Source organism: Heterodontus francisci, chromosome 16 (genome assembly GCF_036365525.1).
Source record: "Heterodontus francisci isolate sHetFra1 chromosome 16, sHetFra1.hap1, whole genome shotgun sequence".
Classification (NCBI taxonomy): Eukaryota; Metazoa; Chordata; class Chondrichthyes; order Heterodontiformes; family Heterodontidae; genus Heterodontus; species Heterodontus francisci.
This window is the reverse complement of record NC_090386.1, coordinates 64,072,908-64,088,995: the sequence shown is the minus strand read 5'-3', so window position 1 is coordinate 64,088,995 and position 16,088 is coordinate 64,072,908. Positions and strand designations below refer to the sequence as shown.

Genomic DNA, 16,088 nt, shown 5'->3' with positions numbered 1-16,088 from the left:
GTGGAAACCTGTGACTTATCTATCCATATTTCAGTACAATTTCTCCAAAAAGCAAGTAATACTACATGATTTTGCATTGATGTGAAGTAGTATTGGATGCACACTGGTTACAAAAACAGTAACTGAGTTCAACAAAGAGGAAGAAAAGCAAAGACAGCGGGAGAGAGTAACAAAGAAGCACAGAAAGAGGAAAAGCAAGACTGTCACAAGAGGAGGTGCTGAAATTTGGAAAGAAATACCATTTTGTACTTTTGTTTACTTGTTTACTACAACTTCTGAAAATAGGAATTTCAACTCCAGGGAATGAACACACAAAATTACAGATAAGGGGGAAGAATAAGGGACATAAGGATAGAGTAAAAGAGTGACCCTTCCTATTAAATTTATAAAAACCATCAGAGGAGACAGGGTAACTGGGTGATGCAGTGTGTTACATACAGACCTTTCACTTCTGGGACTTGGGTTGAAATACAGCACAGCCTAGTGGGATGAAAGTCTCTGCTTGTTATGATTCATATGTGAAATGAGTTGGAGCAGCCTGAATCCAGTTCCTGTTGAGCATGGGTCTACAGTACAAAACTGTGCTCAAATTTGGTACAACTTGTCAATGTTATTCAAGGGAGATCTAAGACTGGCTGGTGTGGGAAAGGGGAGAAGTGCCACAGTGGGACAGTATGAATGCCCTCCCGAGATTGGGACTGAAACATGTGGTTGGTAGGGAGAGGGGGAGCTTTAAGCTTCATCTGGCTGTCCCATATCTGACCGTGAAGTGCTTGATGTTACTGGATGCCTGAAATGGAAAATGTTGGACCTCCTTGAACTAACATTCCTCACCTCGAAAATCACTTAAAATGGATTGGGGTATTATTCCATCTGTCAATGTCATTGACAAATAGGGTAAATGGACTTTGTCAGGATGTGTTTGGGATGCCGTGCCTAATGGATTGTAGGGTGCACCTGGAGCAACTATACAGAAAATAAAGAAATGTGCCAGATTGCAGCTCTTTATCCATAAATGTCTGGCTTTTGATGGGATGTGTGCCCCAACAATCTAGAATAATAACATCGTTCAGCGCTTAACGACCATGCGGAGAAGAATAAGCGAGTCCCGAAACTTCTTGAGCGGACCCTGTCGATCAGAGTGGATTTCCTGTGCCACCCAGAAACGTGCCGGTATATTCAGCCAATGTAGAAATTTTCTACATCAATCTGAGCGGTGGTATCAAATGTACTGATTTATTTGCAAATTTGGACCGAAAGGGTTTGCGTGGCTCACAACATATGTTACTGTTTTGCTGCTAATCTCGTCCTTTACTGATGACAGATCAGAGTTACAGTATGTATTCAATTAGCGGTAATCTGTTCAAGTCCCAGATACAGAACAGACCGAGAGAGGGCAGAATCCGCGAAAGGTAAAGTTGAATGAGGGAACACTGGCGTGGAAGTGTCAAGATTGAGCAACCATTCAGTAGGCTGTGAAATGGACCCCAGGAAGCCGAGATTCCAGGGTTCTTGGTTCTGACCACGGCCAGCAGGTACAGACAGCACAGTTTAGGCAGGCGGCCAAGTTGAACGGGCTTCTTATTCAAAAATGGAAAGTCTTCAGAACAGCGTGAAAAAGAAAGCGACTGAAAGGCATTACAAGGCTGAAGTACTAATTACAGGCGAGCAATTAAGGTATGGAGACAGCATGTTGCCTAAAGAGGAGATCGGGGCTAGTTTGCTGCACTATTCCGTGCGGAAAATCCCGAAACATGTGTATTAAAATAAGTATGGAAGATGCGTATTCATCAAGTTAAATTTGCAACTATTCACGAATCAGGCAATGGTTGGTTTTTTGACTTACATGAAGCGATCAGTCCTGTTGATCCCGGATAAAAATAATTTCCACAAAAAAAACCTGACACATTAAAGGGCAATTCCAGGTTGTTTGAAAACGCCTTTTAAATTTATGCAAAAAGAAGCCTGCTGTTTAATTATTTCTGTAACTAGATGCGCTGAAATACAGATAGAGAAAAGGCTGCTTAGCAGAAAAAGTAGCATACGCTCTGCTAGAGATAAGACTCCATTCTATTGTACATTACTATCTGTAATCACAACAGATCTTCCTTTTTTCTCCCACTAAAATGATTTTTTGACGAATTTCCATGTTACTAAGGTTGCTTGAGGTAAGCGGTCGGTTTTGCAACTTGAACATGTTAACATAATGATTTAGAACGCTGTAGTTTTAATGGGTCTATGCTGCCTTGGAAAAGTACAAGGCACCATAAGTCTAAATACAGGTATCTAATATAGCAGTGATCATTGAATTTCTCGTAATCTTACAAAGGTATACAGTGCCCAACACTGATCCTATTCAGAAGCATCATTATAATTACACTGGACTAGAAGATCTCTCTCATGATGGATAACATTGTTTTAGTCCTGGCTTTTGATAACACTATTGTGAAAGGTGATGCTGTAGTCCTTGTCATCACCCTGTCATCTCCCACCAGCGAGATTGATCTCCTGAGGCATTGCTCATGGTAAGTCAGGAGCCTCCACGGATCTTTTCTTGGCCCCCTGCTATTTCTCATCTACATACTGCCCCTCTCCACCTCAGGACCACTTCCCTCAACCCCTCCACTGTCTCTAATTTGCCACACTGCTTGTCTGACATCCAGTGCTGGATGAGCAGAAGTTTCCTCCAAGTAAATATTGGGAAGAGCAAAGCCACTGTCTTCTGCCTCTACCACAAACTCCATTCCCTAGCTACTGACTCCATCCATCTCCCTGCTAAATGTTTGCAACTTTGGTGTCTCATTTTACTCCTCCGGAATGAGCTTCTGATGACATACCTGCTTCATCACCAAGATCGGCCACTATTAACTCCATAACATTGCCCAACTCCATTCTTGCTGCAGTTCATCAGCTGAAACACTCACCCATGCTTTTGTTACCTCTAGACTTGACTATTCCAAAGCTCTCTTGGCTATCCTCCCATTTCCCGCCCTCCATTAACATGAGCTTGTCCAAAACTCTGCTACCTGTGTCCAAGGTCCATCTCCCATGTGCTTATTGACCTACATTGGCTCTCAGTCTGACAATGCCTCAGTTTTAAAATTCTCAAAATTGTTTTCAAATCCTTTCATGACCTCGCCCTTCTTTATCTTTGTAACCTCCTCCAGCTCTACAACCTTCTAAGATCTCTGTGCTCCTCCAAGTCTGGCCTCTTGCACATCTCCAATTTTAATCGTTCCACTCTTGGTGTTCCTTCTACTGCCTAGGTCTTAAGCTCTAGCATTCCATCCTTATACCTCTCCATCTCTCCTCCTTTAAGATGCTCCTTAAAACCTACCTCTTTGACCAAGCTTTAAGTCATCTACCTCAATATCTTCTTCTGTGACTCAGTGTCAAATTTTATTTGTTAATGCTCCTGTGAAGCACCTTGTGATGTTATACTACATTAAAGGTGCTATATACTTGCAGATTGTTTTTCCTGATATATTGTTTTATAAAGATAGGAGCATTAAGCTAATCTGCAATGTATTATTCTGCTGCCATGGTACAGCTGTGTGTAACTATTGAAACATGGCCTAATTGTTGTAACTAGGCACATCCAGAGATCACATAGAGGCTAATTGTTTCTCTAGTAATAGGTTTCCTGGTGCGAAGGGGGCTGAGAGGGGACATGATAGAGGTATATAAAATTATGAGAGGCATAGATAGGGTAGATAGCCAGAGTCTGTTTCCCGTGGTAGGGGTGACTAAAACTAGAGGGCATAGATTTAAGGTGAGAGGGAGGAGGTTTAAAGGGGATCAAAGGGGTAAATTTTTCACACAAAGAATAGTGGGTATCTGGAATGAGCTGCCAGAGGAGGTGGTGGAAGCAGGAACAGTAGCAACATTTAAGAGGCATCTGGACAGGTCCTTGAATGAGCGAGGCATAGAGGGATATGGAATTAATGCAGGCAGGTGGGATTAGTATAGATAGGCATTATGGTCGGCATGGACGTGGTGGGCCGAAGGGCCTGTTTCTATGCTGTACGACTCTATGACTCTATGAATGGCTGGCTTACTTTTTAACAGATTGCTTTGCATCTATAAAAAAAACTCTCTGAAATATGCTGGATTCAAATGTACGCATGCTAATTTTGCATAGTCCTGGTGCCAGGTGGAACCTTGCTGGTTGTGAACACAGGTGGGAAATTGTGCTATAATGTTGCAGCTCCTATTCTACAACTGATACTTGTTGCTAGAAGACATCACACCAATAACAAAGCCTTTCAAACTTAACCCCATAATGTTTAGAAGAACTCAATGTGTTTCTAATAGTGCAGCATGCAGCTAGTGCAGATTGCTGGCCAGGACGAGGAGCTGACATTATCATAATTTGTGTTCTTTAGTGCTGCTGTACTGGCTTGTTTGCTATTTATTCATACAGGACGTTTTTTTTTTAAGACTCGTTGTGTCATTGCACCAGAATAAGTAGATCCATACAATAATCTAAAGATTACACTAATGCAGGAAGTCAAATAAGATAAAACTTTAATAATTGCTTTTTAATCAGTATTTATAAGGAAGTATTGTAAGAATAATGCAGCACCTATAACCAACATTTATGGGACCTGAACACTTTTTTGACAGATGTAGACATTTTAATAATAGATTGTAATTAAGGATATTTAAGGTGAATACGTTAACAGATTAGGAGTTTATAAGAATGTGAACAAAATTCAGAGAGAAGAAAGACCATTCAACCCACAAGTCCACTCCACCCATCTGGCTACTCCATCTAGAGTCCATGTATAACTATTCCATCTTGGACTTCCCTTCCACATCATCTACTTATCCTGTGCTCTCGGAACACCCATTTCTGGCACAGTTCATTCTACAGGGTACCACATAGCTAGAAAAGGAGAAACACAGCAGTGAGCTTTAGGACAGTTATATTTTTATTTTATTTGTCCTTCAGATGTGGATGGTGCTGGCAAGGCTATATCTGTTGCTCATCCCCAGTTGCATTGGTAAGGTGGTAATGTGTCTTGTTCAACTGCTGCAGTTAAACAAAACCAATATGGACTATCATGGTATATGTTGTTATTAACCAATCATTGTATAGATGAAAGCATCAGGCTCCAATCTGCCTTTTATTTCATGATAATAATAACGATTTGGATGAGTTGCCATATAGTTGAAGTGAAAGGAATGGTGTTGTTATTTTAAAGTTAATTGAAGGCTCTGTTTATACTTGAGAAGGTACAATGATGAGATCAGTGATACTATAGAAATTCAACATTGAAAGAGGTCATTTAGGTCATTCTATTTGTGCAACTGCTACCTTCACATCCAAACCATCTATTTTTATTTAATTTTCCTACTTTTTTCCTCATAACTTGCAATATTTTTTCTTCTTTGCGTTTATTTATATCCCCTTAAATTTCCTGATTCATTTGACTTTAATACCTATTTGCGTTAATGCATTCTGTACTCGAATCAACCTTTTGTGCGGGGAAAAATCCTTCATACCCCCCTCCACGCTTCTCATACTAATCCTCGATTTATTGTTACTGATTCACTGAGCTGTGGAAATAAGGTTTTACTAATTACCCTTGCAACCATTTTTCAAAATTTTGACACTTTTGAGATTCCCATTGACCCCTTCTGAATACAACCCTAATTTTTCAAACCTCTTATAACTATATCCATTATCTCTAGTATTATCATTTTTAGATCTGAGCATGCAGAAATAAACAGTGCTCCAATCTGTGTGCTAATCAAAGTCTTGTATAAATTACCTTCTGCTTTCGGAATGCACTTATACATAAAATCTAGAATCCCTTTTCCCTTTCCATAGATCTCCACATGTGTAGTTCTGCTTTTAAAGATCTGTATATTTGTACCATTGATCTTTCAGTTGTTCTACTTCATTGAGAATTTTGCCATTTGCAGTATAGTTCCATCTTTGTTCTTTTTCCTAAACTATTACTTTACAGTCATCTATGTTGAACTGTAATTTGTCACATATCTAGCTTTTCCTCTAACCTGTCTATGCCACAGTTGTACCTCACACTCTATTTCACAGTTTGGCATTCTCCATGGTTTGGTATTGTCAGCGAATTTTGATAATCCCTGTATATGTGTCCATTATCAGTTCAGTATTCTTTTCGTTCTCCAGCATTGCATTTGTTAAACTGAGGCCAAATGTACTCCTTAGGTGGAGGAGGGGTTAGAGAGCAGGGGATAATTGGACTGAGTTGTGCAGATGTAACTCACTCCCCTTTTTAAAGTAATACATTCTATCACATTGAATAATGCTTTGATTTAAATTGATCATTTATAGTTACTTAGTAACATCTCGAGCAGTTTGGGAAGCAGAGAAGTTGAGTTGGTTGCAACATAGGAGTTCCTTTGCATTGCAGGTTGAGGAGGTGAGAAACATAAATTTCAGGTGCTAGAGTACCACCATTGACAGGAGGTTATAATGACAGCATATAAAGGATTGTATAGAATCATAAAAAGTTTACGGCACAGAAAGAGGCGACATGGCCCATCGTGTTTAGGCACTTTCATCAATAATGTAGAAATAAGAATTTATATTGGGGGAGGGGGATGTTGACAGCAGGAAGTAAGGCTTTGTAGACTGAAGGTATGCTCAGACATAAGATTTTCAATATATTATAGCTAGAGAATGAGAGGTCCCAACACACATTGTTTGGTTGGACCACAATCATATCTCACCAATCCAAGAATCATTCTTTTGCTACCATTTCCTTCTTTCTTTTAGCCATTCTTCTGTGCATGCTGACACTACTTTTAATACTTTCAGAATTAATCTCAACAAATTTTTCAAATGGCACTTCATCAAATGTCTTTTGGAAGTTTAAGCATACTACATCCATTCCATTTATTTATCTGCTCAGTAATTTTCTTGAAAAAATTATTTAGCCAGGCAGGATCTATGCTTTATAAATCCATGCTCACAGTCCATGATTAGTCCACCCCTTTCTAAGTATTCACCCATATTATCCTTATTATGATCTCCAGCAGTTTTCCTACTACCAGTATGAAGTTAACGAGTCCATAGTTATGTGACCTATTCTGTTCTCCTTATTTGAATGGGAGTAGAGCATTTGCCTCAGTCTCCAGTGCTTTTGACACAGTTCCTGTTTCCAAATAACTTAGGAAAATAATTGGTACTGCTGCTGCTATATTTAATGACTAACCTTCTGTGTTCTGGAATATAGACTATCCAGGCCTGGTGACTTGTCAACTTTATGTCCCCTTGACCTTTTTAATATCACTTGGTTAATATTTTGATTTACTATTTATTCCTCTGTGTCCTCTTGTATTTTCACTGCCATCCTTCCTTTACCTCCTTTGTAAAGACAGAAGTAACATACTAGTTAAATAGTTCTGCTGTTCTTTTATTCTGTACCATCAGATTGCCTTCTTTGTCCTTAAGTAGTCTTACCTTTTCTTTGCCTAATTTCTTGCCTTTGTCCTTTATTTAGACATCCATTCTTTTTTCATACTCTTTTTAATCTTTCCTGTTTTCCTATTTGTTTCTTTCTCATCATTTGACATTGCTTCTGGTTTTCTTCTTTACTTTTAGCCTTTGTTTTACTGTAGGACACCTTTTTAAACTTCATAGTTGTCCTAATCTTATTCATTCATGAAACTGTGCCCATTGCCGCAGCTTCTTTATTCTCAGTTAGAATGTTTTTGAATTCTACCATCTGCTTGTCTGCTGTTTTATCTGCCAGCTTTTCTGCCCAATTAACCTGGGCTAGGTTCAAATAGAATGAAAAGGGTGGAGGATATTTCAAATCCGGATCAAGCATACATTGTGCAGATGATTACCAGTCCACAATGGTTATACCTTGGTTCCAGTTCCATTAATGTTGCAAACAGCGTTATCTAGTCTATACTAGGACAAACTTGTTTATACAAGTCTGCCCTGACCAATTACTTGAGCAACCTTTACAGATTTTTCTATCTACCATTTCCTACATTGTTGGCAATAAACACAGAAATGCTGTAAATATACAATGGGTACTTTTGTGCAGAGAAAGGGAAGGTTAAAGTTTTGGGGCTATGCTCATCATCATAACTTTGTGATCCATTGGTTGATGTTAACTTTTTGGTGTTCCACAATGAGCAGAGGTCCAGATCAAAGAGACTACTTTATTTTACAATATATTTGAAACCTGTGTCATGTTCACAGATTTTTCTGTATAATAATTATGTGAAATAAACATCTGATGATTAATGCTTTGGCAGAAGCCATCAAACAGGAAGTTACTTGCTGGGATGCTTCATTACTTGCATGTAAACTCATGCAAGCCCACTGGGCTTCCTTTCCCTTCATTTTTGCCTGTCACTTCTGAAACCCCTCTTGCTTCACCCTTGGCAGATAGATTGAGAAGCTTTTAAAATCTTTTCTAAAGCTGCAACGATTTTGTCCTCTATTCTGCCACTTTTCTTTAATTGCCCACTTTAAATTTCCCTGACTCGCAATTTTCTGCCTCCATCATTTGTTTGCTCCCTGGATATATCCAAGTCTGCACCTGGAGTTATGCGCAATTATAATAAGTGGATCAGAGATATTGCAATCAGCACACTTCACTGTTGGTGAAAATTGTACCTTTAAACTGCACTGTATTAGAAAATCTATCCTATTAACTTTTCCAAGCAATTACCCCATCTGTGTTCACTGTTTAAATAAAGCAATTCAAAAATTGACAATGAAACTAAATGTTGAAGCTTTCCACTGATGATAGATTTCCATTGGCTATTTCAGAGTTGCAGGATTCTTTTGGTTATTTGTAAGCTGATTCTGAGATTTGCCACAAATTTGAAAGTGTATTTTTCTTTCTGAATTTTTTAAAATAATTCAATTCAAGCAGCAATTTTTTCTTTTTGATGAAACTCCAACAGTTATTTGAATTATTTATGATAACATTGTCCTGCTACATGCAAAAAGGCGATGACTGGTTTGAGTTTGAATTTTAAAATGTTGATCAGAATTTGACTGGCAGTTTAAAAAAGGAGCTGTTGCAATGTTAGTTATTTAACAAAGAAACATTTTGTTGATGAAAATTGTAATATAGCTTTGTTTTATTTATCAGGCTTCGACTGCATGATGGAAAATTAATCAAAGACCGTCGCTATAATCTGCGAACCTATCCAAACTGCTTTGTTGCTAAAGAGCTAATTGATTGGTTGATAGACCACAAAGAGGCACCTGACAGGGAGACAGCCATAAAACTAATGCAAAAATTAATGGATCATAACATCATTCATCATGGTATGTTACTGTCATAGTCCATTAACAGCTTTACACCATATGTCTTTAATGCCATAATGAAAAAGGACTAAATCCCTCCTCAGCTGTATTATTAAGACTGATGAGTCTAATGGAGGGTGGGTGATTTGGATTGAATGTCATTAATCAAATCACCTCTCTCCCAGTATGCTTCCCAATCACTGGCACATTGGAAGGAATAATGGAAAACTGTGGATCAAGTGGCCAAGCATTTCAAGTAAATAAATCTAAGTATAATGGTACAGCAGAATTAATAGAGAAATAAAATGCTGAATATTGATCTTGTGCTGCTCTGTATATGTATCATTCATACAAAATGCTAGGAGATATTAACACAGTAAAATAGTAACAGTCTTATCAGGAGAAGCAGTTCATGTATTTCTAATAATCTGAATCCCATTTCTTGACGAGAACTTGTTTAGTTCCTTCTTGAAACCCTGTTTCACCATCCATGTCAGTAATCTGCTTCATGGACTTACCATTCTTTTAGTAAAAAAGGTTCCTCTTATATTTCTATTTATCTTTTATTGTCCTTAATTTATAAATATGACCTCTTGTACCTAAATTCTGTACACGGCAGAAAAGCTTACTTGGATTCAACTTGTCTAACATTTTTGTAACTCTAAACACTTGTACCATGTCCCCTCTTTAACTTTTCAGGAAAGAAAAGATCCAGGGCAGTTAATATTTCCTCTTGCAGCATTCCCAGAAGTTCTGGGATCAACCCATGTTGCCTTACTCTGTACCCCCTCCATTCTTTTTGAAATAGTGAGGCCAAAATTGCATGCAGTACTCTAGATGTGGTCTCACCAAGGCCTTATACAGTTTTAAAATGATAGTTCTAGATTCATATGTTTTACACCTTGTGATGCATCCCAATATTCTGTTTCCTTTTAACAGCCCAGGAACAGTATGCTGATGATCTGCCCAAAATCTCTCCCCTGCTCCAATACCTCAAGTACATTCTCATTTACCATGTAATCTGCACCAGCCTTCTTTCTGCCAAATCTCATAACCTTGCATTAGATCTCTGCATTCCTTGAATTCTGACCTCTTGTGTATTCCTGATTTCTTTCATACCACCATTGGCAGCTGTTCTTTCGGCTTCCTGTGTCCCAAATTGTGGAATTCCCTTGCAAAACATCTCTGCTTCTTTACCTCTGTCTCGTCTGTTAAGACTTCCCTTAGGACTTGCCTCTTTCACCAAGGTTTTGTTTGATAATGCTCTTCTGGAGTACTGAGGGACTTTTACTCCATTAATGCTGCTAAATAAATGCAAATTGACATTGGATCTGCTATTTCTTCACCCACTGATTGAGCTTGTCAAGATCCTTTTGAATTTGTGTGCATTAATATTTATCAATTGCCACTGCTCTCAATTTGGTATTGTTTGCAAATTTGGACACTTTGGTAACTCCTTCCTGTAAATAGTTTATAGAAATTATAAACAGCAGCAGCCCTGACATTGAACCTTATGGTACTCCATTGGTAACTGGCTACCAATTAGATACTTGCCCATGTTGTACTACCTGCCATTGCCTACCCGGGAACAATTTGCCAATCCGTTGTAATATATTCCATGAGACTGGAGCTTATGTAGTAGCCTATTAGGGCCTCATTAATATATAAGCATTCTGCACTGACCTATTTCAGGGATAGATTGCTTTTGCACATATAAACCTACCCCTTTGAAATCCTTCAAAATTTCCTTCCGCACTTTTCCTTCCAGTATGTCTTTCCATTTTACTATGCCCATGCTTTCTCTCATGCCCTTAAATAAGCTTGTTTAAAATTTAACTTTTTAATTGGCTGCCTTTTGTTTTTGATGCTAATCTTTACCCTGAATGTCAGAATATTATGGTCACTAGATTCCAAAAGTTCCCTTATTTCTAAAAATAGGAATATTCCACTCATTTGCAGAGTGTCCCCATTGTGTATATGGTCAGCTGTGGCTCAATTGGTAGCACTCTTCATTCTGTGTCAGAAGGTTGTGGGTTCAAGTCCCACTTCAAAGACTTGAGTTACAAAGATCAAGCCTGGTACTCAGTGTGGTACTGAGGGATTGCTGCAGTGTTGGAACTGCTGTCCTTTGGCTGAGATGTGCAACTGAGGCCCTTCTGTGCCATCATGGTTCCATGTAAAGATCCCATGCCACTATTTTGATGAAGAGCAGGAGAGTTATCACTTCTGTCCTGGCTGATATTTATCCCTTAATTATCATAATAAAAACAGAATATCTTGTCATTATTACATTGCAGTTTGTGGGAGCTTGCTGTGCACAAATTAGCTGCTGTGTTTCCTGAATTACAACAGTGACTACACTTCATTGGCAGTAAAGGGCTTTGACATCCTAAAGTCATGAAAGGTGCTATGTAAATGCAGTCTTTCCTTTTCTTTCAATTCAGTCAATATGAGGAAAATTGAAATACCCAGAATTACTACTGAAGACTTACGAACATACGAATTAGGAGCAGGAGTAGGTCACATGGCCCTTCGAGCCATTCAATAAGTTCATGGTTGAACGGATTACTCCAGATTTCCACCTACCCCCGATAACCTTCCACCCTCTTGCGGCACTCATCTGTTTTACCATCTCCCCCAAAACTGTATCTGCCTCCCTTTGATTATTTGATGACCTGTCGCATAGCCCTGCTCATAATGTTTTCTTTTTATTGTCCTTTAATTCTATCCAAGGAGACCCAATATTACTTCTGTTGCAACTAGTCCCTCTCTAACAAATAATGCCACAATTTGTAATTTGCTCTTCCGCTCTCAAGACTTAACATACTACTGTGCCTGATGGAGTTAATAATGGATATGCATTTTCATCTGTATTCATTATTAATAATTTTAAAAATAGGACTAGAACTACCTGCTAAATAATGAAAAACGTTTTAGTTTGGTTGCAAACCTATGTCAAATGCAATTTTGCTAACCCATTATATTAAAAAATATAAATGTATTCAAAATATTTGAAATAAGTGCAATCAAGATGAAAACATCATCATAGTGTCTTTCAAAAATTAAACTATTACAAGGAATTATAATGGATTATAATATCGTCTATACAATTTTTAGTTTGTTAACCCATGTTACCTAGCCTGAGTGGTCACATCTGAGCCGAGGCAGTAATTTTGTCAGCGTATGCAAACCTGATTTTCCAGCATGGATCATTGGATAGTGATGAGGAGCAGAAACCCTTTTCTAGTCTGTGAATGCCGACAGCAATTCTAGGATGACTCCTACCCCACCCAACTCCCCAACCTCACAGCATATACCAGATGCTGACTGTGCCTTCTGGTATGAATAGCTCAGTAACCATTACAACTAGTTCATAGACTCATTGGGACATCAGAGGAGCCTCATCCTTTTCAGTAGATCTGTTTAAACACTGAAGTAGTATTTTGGAACGGTTACTGACCTAAAAATTGCCCTCCAGGTTACTAAGGTACAAAATAAAAGGTGAACATTTCCCCTAAAAAGCAATGAGAAGAAATGTTTTCAATGCGATAAGCATTTTATTACAGTATTCCATGTGTAATATCAAGATTGCTTAAAGGAACTGAGTTGCCCTATACTGGTCGTGCAATATTCTCTTGAGTCAATGATTATCTCTGCCAATGCTATTTCAGCTCCCTCACATGGTTGGTCCCAGTTGCTCTTTCAACCTGCCACCTATATTGATTGATTCATTAGAACTCAATATTTAAACAAAATCAATGGAAAAGGACAGAATGAAACCAAAATGCTTTTATATCCAGCTGATTTTGCAGAGGGGACTAGATGGTGAGATTGCCCCCTTTGGCATGCACCATGTTCAAGATGCAGGACAGATAGCTTATATTCTTTGATTTAGTTGTAGGCCTGATTGTGTGAAGACTTTGTAAATTTATTTGAAGTGAAGGGTATATATCTGATGATTGCACCTGCGGATTAGAAGCTTGGTACTGACTCTTGAAATGTTTGTTATATACATTCATAAATTGTCAGCTCAGCTTTTTCATATGAAAATTTCCTGAACTCATTTTTATCCACGTCATTTTCATCTCAACTGCACCCAAATCATAGAACAGAGAAATGCACAGCATAATCATATAAACAAGCATTGGAAACTTCACTGTTGCTATGTGTATTGGTGTGGAGCTTCCACTAGCTTGTGTTGTTTTTTTGAGTGCAGTGCACCTGAAATTGGCCAAAGCAACGCAAAAGATGGTGAAATTTCAAGTGCAAATTTCATCCAATACAAATTGAGTTTCTGCGATCTTTTGCGCTAATTCAAAATATGTTGCACCACAAGCTGTCTCTGCCCATATAACTGGCCATGCCCTGAGGGTGAATTAATCCCTTAGTGTCTTGTGGGTGCATTTGTCTACCCTAGTGCTCCAGCTGCAGCATGGCTGGTGGAAGGCTGCTCACTGTCAATGAGGGACACTACAGATGGCCTTGTAGGATGTCCTTGAGCAGCTCTGGGCCTTAAGGTTTCAGCTTCACACTGCCTCCATCTCAACATGGACAACAGCAGTCTGCGCGCACTGGTGGAGTGGCAGTAGAGAGAGTACAGATCCAGTCATCCTGAGAGAGGACAGCAGGTTTCACACCACAGAGCCATTGCCACTCCACTGTCCTGGTAATCTACTGGAGCACAGATTTCCGGACTGCTGTGAGACCCTGCAATCACTTTGAGCAATGGTATCTGCAGCCATGATGGTAGCAGTAGGAGCCTGCATGACACCTAGCAGAGATCTCATGACCCCAGTCTAAGCTTCAATTGCAGAACCCAGACGTTGGGTGGCTTTTGCCTATGCTGCAATGGAAGCTGAGGTATCGGCCATCAGATGTTACATCTTAGCTGGGTCCGCCATTCTTGTCATGGAGTTGGCCACCACTTCTGCGCAGGAAAGGATGGGCTTCAAGGTCTGCGTGAAGCCCTGCGCCAAGTTGGAGCTGGACTCCTCCATGTGCTTTGACAGTGACAACATGATGTCTGACAGGCTTGCCAATGCAACAAGCATTTCTGTGTGCATGCCTCTCAGCCTTTTCTTGTACGCTGCCCCATCTAAGTCCTCATCTGAGTCCTCTGCAGCAGGTCTCATCTGTGACCTTGACCTCCAGTAAGCTGCCCCACATGCTATCCTTTTCCATTTGGCCTTGTTACAGCCCAAATATTTCCCAAGATGCACCACGTGCTTGTCCCACCTCTATACTACCCATTGAGTTAGGTGCTGTGCTAATATCAGAGCTGATGGCTGCAAGTCCCAGTCAAGTGATGGTGCTTTTCCCCCCCAGAGGCGTGCTCTTCTTGCCCTTCATCATCACGCACCACTGGCTGGCCAGATGGCAGACCCTGGGTGTCTGAAAGCATAAATGCACAAGGGGTGGTGGGTGGAAAGCAAGAGGTGCATGGTTACACCATATTGTGGGATGAGGGTGAAGTGGGACTTGGGAAGTTGCATAAGGCAAGAATACAGCGTCATCCTGGATGGCTTCAGTAAAGCTTGTTGCAACAGCTGTACAAATAATGGTGCACAGTCTCCTCCAAGGGGGTGAGGACATGAGCTGTGCCTAACCCCTGCCACCTCTTTGCTGCTGCCTCCTGTTATGCACCACATTGTCCTGCAAAAGGGAGGGAAGTGCATCAGTGAGTGTGTTGCAATGTGTTTGGGTGATGTGCCTGTTATAGCTGAATAGCTGGCAGTATGATATGGGTGTGAGGCTTCCAGCAGTGGTAAGTGGTTGAGGTGGTGCGTATGAATGTTAGGCATGAGTCCTAATTGCTAGACATTGTTGATGGGGGAGTGATGGAGGTGTGGTGCATTGAGCAGTGCGTGAGGTTGGTGGTGCGGTTGCTTGGATATGGGATTTAAAGATGCATTCTTGACACTTGTGCGGCCATTGAACTTTTTCTGGCACTGCAGCCAGGTTCTCAGGGCCAAACTGCTGGCATTGACCTCCATGGTTATCTGCTCCCATTCCCTTCGAAGTGCTTGTCTTGGAGGGCCTCCTGGCCCCCTGCAGAAAGACAAGCTCTCTCTCTCTTCCTTTCCTCCTTTCCATATGCTGCACTATGGCCTCCTGCACTGCATTGGAGAACCCGGGAGCCCACCCTGTGGACTGCGACACCATTTCTCATATTTCTTCCAGCTCACAAAGTCTCTGTCATTCACCTGCTGCTGCCCAAATGCACCTCCCCTTTGAGAGGAAGAAGTGCAGACTAGCTTTAATTGGTGCTGGACTTGCATGAACCTGGGTCCCCTGCTGAGCATACAGCCAGTCAGCAGCACATTTAGTGCTGGGCTACACACCACAATCATGGAGATGGGCAGGCAGCATGAAGTTTGTGTGCTGTCTGCGTCACTTTGATCAGGCCCAGGGTAATTATGCATTATCATCCCTTTGCCCACTAATGGGCCTTATCCAATTTTTAGCCCAATATCTGCCAGAGGAGAGAAGATTTTTTAGGAGAAGGAAGAAGGGAAAAAAAACTTTTGTATATTAAAAAAAAACCTACTGCCAATTGTTACTTGTGTCATGCTCACGCAAGGAGCAGTTATGAACTATAAAAAATTGAACTGATGAATTAATCTTCCAAAGAATGGACATACTTTTGCTACCAGACAAAATGGAGTAAGAGGTCAGATGACCTCTCCAGTACGGCGAATATACATAGTGACTGAGGTTTTTTGAGGAAGTGACAAAGATGATTGATGAAGGAAGGGCAGTGGATGTTATCTATATGGACTTCAGTAAAGCCTTTGACAAGGTCCCTCATGGCAGACTGATA

General features: G+C 40.2%; 1 protein-coding gene across 3 annotated transcripts in view; it reads left to right on the top strand.

Moving 5' to 3' along the window:
* The first annotated feature begins 1,399 nt into the window (after positions 1–1,399).
* Positions 1,400–16,088, top strand: part of LOC137378148 (DEP domain-containing mTOR-interacting protein-like) — a 65,410-nt gene continuing 50,721 nt past the window's right edge. For all 3 annotated transcript variants that reach the window (XR_010976567.1, XR_010976566.1, XM_068048275.1), the window contains exons 1-2: positions 1,400–1,677; positions 9,111–9,289. Coding sequence is in view for 1 of the 3 variants with exons in the window: in XM_068048275.1 (XP_067904376.1) it covers positions 1,592–1,677; positions 9,111–9,289 (265 nt within the window). In the remaining 2 variants the exon portion in view is untranslated. The remainder of the gene's footprint in view (positions 1,678–9,110; positions 9,290–16,088) is intronic.